This window comes from Fulmarus glacialis, unplaced genomic scaffold (genome assembly GCF_000690835.1).
Source record: "Fulmarus glacialis isolate BGI_N327 unplaced genomic scaffold, ASM69083v1 scaffold5951, whole genome shotgun sequence".
In the NCBI taxonomy this organism is placed as follows: Eukaryota; Metazoa; Chordata; class Aves; order Procellariiformes; family Procellariidae; genus Fulmarus; species Fulmarus glacialis.
Genome location: NW_009192074.1, coordinates 24,188 through 28,634, shown reverse-complemented (window position 1 = coordinate 28,634; position 4,447 = coordinate 24,188). Strand labels below are relative to the sequence as shown.

The 4,447-nt window shown below is 52.6% G+C and overlaps 1 protein-coding gene across 1 annotated transcript in view; it reads right to left on the bottom strand.

Annotated features, from left to right (window-relative positions):
• Positions 1-4,229, bottom strand: part of CATSPER3 (cation channel, sperm associated 3) — a 13,015-nt gene extending 8,786 nt beyond the window's left edge. The window contains exon 1 of the mRNA XM_009586921.1: positions 4,137-4,229. Within this exon, the coding sequence (XP_009585216.1) occupies positions 4,137-4,229 (93 nt within the window). The remainder of the gene's footprint in view (positions 1-4,136) is intronic.
• Positions 4,230-4,447: the final 218 nt, after the last annotated feature.

Sequence of the window (4,447 nt, the reverse complement as noted above, 5' to 3'; positions counted from 1 at the left end):
CTAGAGGGATCTGGTAAGAAAACTGGAGGTGACAAGTCCATTCTGGGAACGGTCTGGATGCTCCACGTGCCGCTTCCCTGATCGCTCCGTGGAACAGCCGGGTGCTCCTTAGCTTCCCCAAGTGACCCTCGGTGTGGGTGGGAGGGTGGAACTTGCTGTTTGATGTCACCACCTTACGAGGTCACTTTCCAGAGGAAGAAACCACACAGGCAAGTGCCGGGGCCAAGTCCTGGATAAACAAAATTTCTGCATTAGCAGTATAACAAGCAGATGCTGATTATTCTTAACTTACTGGTTTTGCGCTGCTGAGCGGTGCATACAGCCGCTCCTGCCTGGGGGAGGAGATGAGCCGGGATGATGCTGGGCGGGCGCCGGGCCCCATCCCTCCCAGCATCCCGGGGGAACGGCCCGTCCCCGTGCCAAGGCGGGAGGAGCAGGCGGTGAAACGCTGCCGGCCCCGCAGAGGAGCACCGCGCTGTCGGGTCACCCTGGCACTAGCGTCTAAAAGCAAAAAAATGCCGAGCGCTCCTACGATGAGGTGTGCGTTTGAGCTTTAGGGGGGGCAATCCTCCTTTGTGCACCCAGCACCGGTCTGGAAAGGGTGCAGGAGCCCAAGCACAGACCTCTGCTCTTTCTGGGGACCCTTCCCGGGGTTCCAGCAGCCCCGCAGCCTGCGCGGGCTGGCCTGGCTCTAACCAGAGGACTGCTGGCAGCCGTGCCTGGACTCTTGCCAAAGTTCATTTGCAAACGAGTTGTCAGTTCCTCACCAAAGGGTCCAACTCTGCAACAGATCTCCAGCACAAGCAGCGCTTACGTAAACACGGCCTTTGATGTCAGCGGGATAACTCACATCCATGTTTGCTTCTTGCCTTGGTTCTTTAGGAGAAAGAGTATTAACAATTGCCAATTTATTTCAATTAGTCAGCATCTGTGTGCTTGCTAGTCTGGACGCTCTGCGAGCACTTGTTCCAGGACACACACATGTTTGGCTAATCCCGAGGTGCAGCTTTCAGTAAGCCACAAATATTTGTTTCTTGGAGCAAACAACTGTGAAGAACTGAAACTAGCTCATGCAGAACAACTCATTAGCTTCAGTTAATTGGTAATCCCTTCATTAACCTGAGGCTGAAAAGGCCAGAGGAGATGCACACACCTCTAAGAAGCTGCAGAAAGCGCGAGGCTTTCAAAATTGTGTTTTGCATGACTGAAAAGCATTCGGGGATGAGGAAAAGGCAGAGCGGGGCCGAGGACCTGGCAGGCTGCGAGGCTGAGCGCGAAGGCAGGGCTGGAGCAGGCACAGGGGCAAACCCAGAAATTGTGCTCATCGCCGAAAACCAGGGATGCTGCAAGCGTCCCTGACCCAGGGCCAAGCCACGTGGGGGACATAAACCAAGAGAAATCTCCAGTCCAACGGGATCCTACTGTGGTTTCGCTGTGCTGAATCCCCAGGGCTCCATGTGGGGCCAATGTAGAGCCAGTGGCCACCGGCACCGCAGCCCGGACACGTCCCAGGGGATGCTGTGATCCCTCCAGCCCCTGGAGCCAGGGATGTGTCAGAGAAAACGGGGAAGCATCTGAAAAGTAACCATGTCCGTCTGTCCTTCCAGCCTCGAGAAGCAGCTGGGGGAGGACACGTCCTCGTTAGCCTTTTAGGGTCTGCTCTTCTTCAGCCACCCCATCACCGTGCCTCGGCCGCCCGTCTGGGCAGCCGGGAGGAGGAGGAAGGGCAGGAGGAATCCCGGCGCGGTCGGATGGAGCCATAACTCACAAACCAAGACCAAGACGTTTGTTTTCCAACACGTTCCTGCAGAGCTGCCCGTGGGACCCCATCCCCAGGCCCCGGAGCACATCCGATGCTGACGCTGCCCCTTTCAATAGGATTTTTGCAGTTTACTGGACCTGAGCTCCCATTTTGGGGAAAGAAAAGGATTATTCGCTGGCCCTGTTTCAGAGACAGTCCTGTGAAGATGTGATCTCCAGCCTCGCAGGACTCGAGCAGCAATCCCAACCATGTAGCATGCTGCAGGCATCTTTCCTACTCTGCTCTCTCAGCCTCCAGTTTTTGCTTTTTAATTTCCTGTGGCCACGGAGCACCGTCGGAGGGTCTCCCAGGGATGGCGTTTCCCACATGCCGTGGACTGGGTTGGGACTTTAACTTAAGTTAAATTGGTCTCGACGCAGGGAAGTTACCTGCAAGGAGAAGGCTGTTCCACGACGGATTATCCAAATACTTCAAACCACAATCAGCCTTAAAGCAAAAAAACCCCAAACACTCCAGGGGAATATTTAACCTGGTGGCTGTCAGCCACGAGCCCAACCTCGCAGCAAACAGGGAAACGTGGTTAGTTTGCCGGAGCGGCACCGTCCCGCATTGGGGTACGACCTTGCAGGCACCAAATGGACCCCGAGGAGAAGCCGGCACAGCCGAGGGAGCCGTATTTTGGGCAGCTGCTCGATCCGTAACGTCACGGAGCAGCACAGCTCCAGGGATGCCATCACCTGGAAGAGACCCAAATCCTGCGCTCTGGCTACTTTTGTTCCGAGCAGAGCCGACGATGCTCTTCACAACAGAAGGCGCCTTCACAACAGAAGGTGCCTTAGGCTGAGTTTCCTGGCCCAAATCCAGCGCCTGTCATTAAATCCTTGCTGCATAAATTTCCCGTGAAGTTCCAGCTCGCTCAGGGAGACCGTGCATCCCCTCCCCGTGGCCCTCAACATCCTGCACTCGCTGCACCAGCAGCACACACGCAAGTGGAGAAGAGCTGGAGAGATGTAGGAGCACGGAGTGGGTGCCAGTGGCTGCTGTGGGTTTAGGGGGCTATGTGAAGGGGGGTCGGGGATCCTCAGCATCACTGGGCTCCCCTGCCCGGCTCTGCAGAGAGCAGCGAGTTGGGGATGCTGCTGAGATGGGGCAGGAGGTGGAGGTCAAGGGGTGTTCATCACAGATTCGGGATGATTTCAGAAATGCTGGGAATCCCGTCCAAAAAAAAAAAAAAAAACAAACCCACCCAAAATAAAAGGTGCTTTTGTAATGAAAGAAATCCCCAGTACCTGCAAGGCGAAGCAAAGCCTAGGAGAGTGCCACAGCCCGGGTACCAACCCAGGCAGCTGAACAAAACCAAGCGGGGCCGGAGGCAAAGGCACGGCCTGGGAGCCCCGAGGGAAGCAGACCTCTTCATGGCATCGGCGGAGCCAGGATTTCACGTGAGACCGTCTCTGAAGTCAGCACTCGCTGGAAAAGAAAGCGGAAGCCGTTTATTCACTATTGTTATTTATTATTATTAGCGTTGCACAGCAAGGCTCACGAAAGGCACTCGCAGGTCTGCGGGATGCCCAGAAGTTAACAAGAAATTGTGGCTAAACAAGCGCTGATCTAGAAACTACGAGTGTTTCAAAGCCATCCTCCTCTTTTCGGAGTATTTTTGCCTCTTCGTCAGTCAGGGATCCTCAAACCCCCGCGGCTGCACAGCTCTGCGCCATAGCGCGACAGTGCAGCTCTCCGAGCTAAATCAGTTGGTGGGGAATTTCTTCCTCAGAGTATGTAAATAAATATCAATATTCTAAACCAAAGACCTCCCAGTAACTAAATACTATTTATCTTAAATTTATCTTAAAACTAAACAGCTTTGTCACATCAGTATAATAATAAAGAAACAAATTACAAAGAAGGAATTTGATTTTATTGGTTTTATTCAAAGCGCACACATTATATATCCATTTCTAACAACAGAGTTTTCACAGTTCATTAGAGACGTTGTCAAAACTTTGGGTGAAGCTCGTTTCATTTCCCCACCAGTAACAGGAGACATCACAGCCCGCGTGTTTTAGTTTTATTCATTCCTCACAACAGTGACCATTTTCAAATGATATCAGGGAAATCCGCCGCTTCGCTGGGGAAAGGCACGTGTAAGCAAAGAGCATTTGAGCACATAGTCTGACTTTGGGTCTTTTAGGTATTAAATTGGGTTACTGACAAGAAACACCAACATCTTACATCTTGCTTCCTGTGACCAATTAGCACATGACAGTGCACTTGCTAAGGATTAACAAAAAATACCTTTCTTATTTTATCGACGTGAATCCTTGCATGGCAGCGAGTGGCATTTTGCATCCCAAATATCTGAGAGACCACACACCTCGCATATACACCCGATATAGATTTTGGCACTCATGTATCTCACTTCTCGGCAGCTGGCGGCTGGTGCCATTCGAGCAATGCACTCGGGCATTTCGGAGGTGTCAATCTCCCCAGAGCTCCGCAGCCGGTGACGGTGCACAGGCAGGGACTGCAGAGCGAGAAGCCCTTCTGCAAGCCTTAAGCAGGTTGAAGTCTCCCTGCCGGCAGCGGCAATCTGTCTCAGTGAGGATCACAGAATAAAAACAAAGACTTTGAAACCACGGAAGAAATTATTTTAAAGCTCGTCAGTGGGATCTGCAGCTCTTGGAA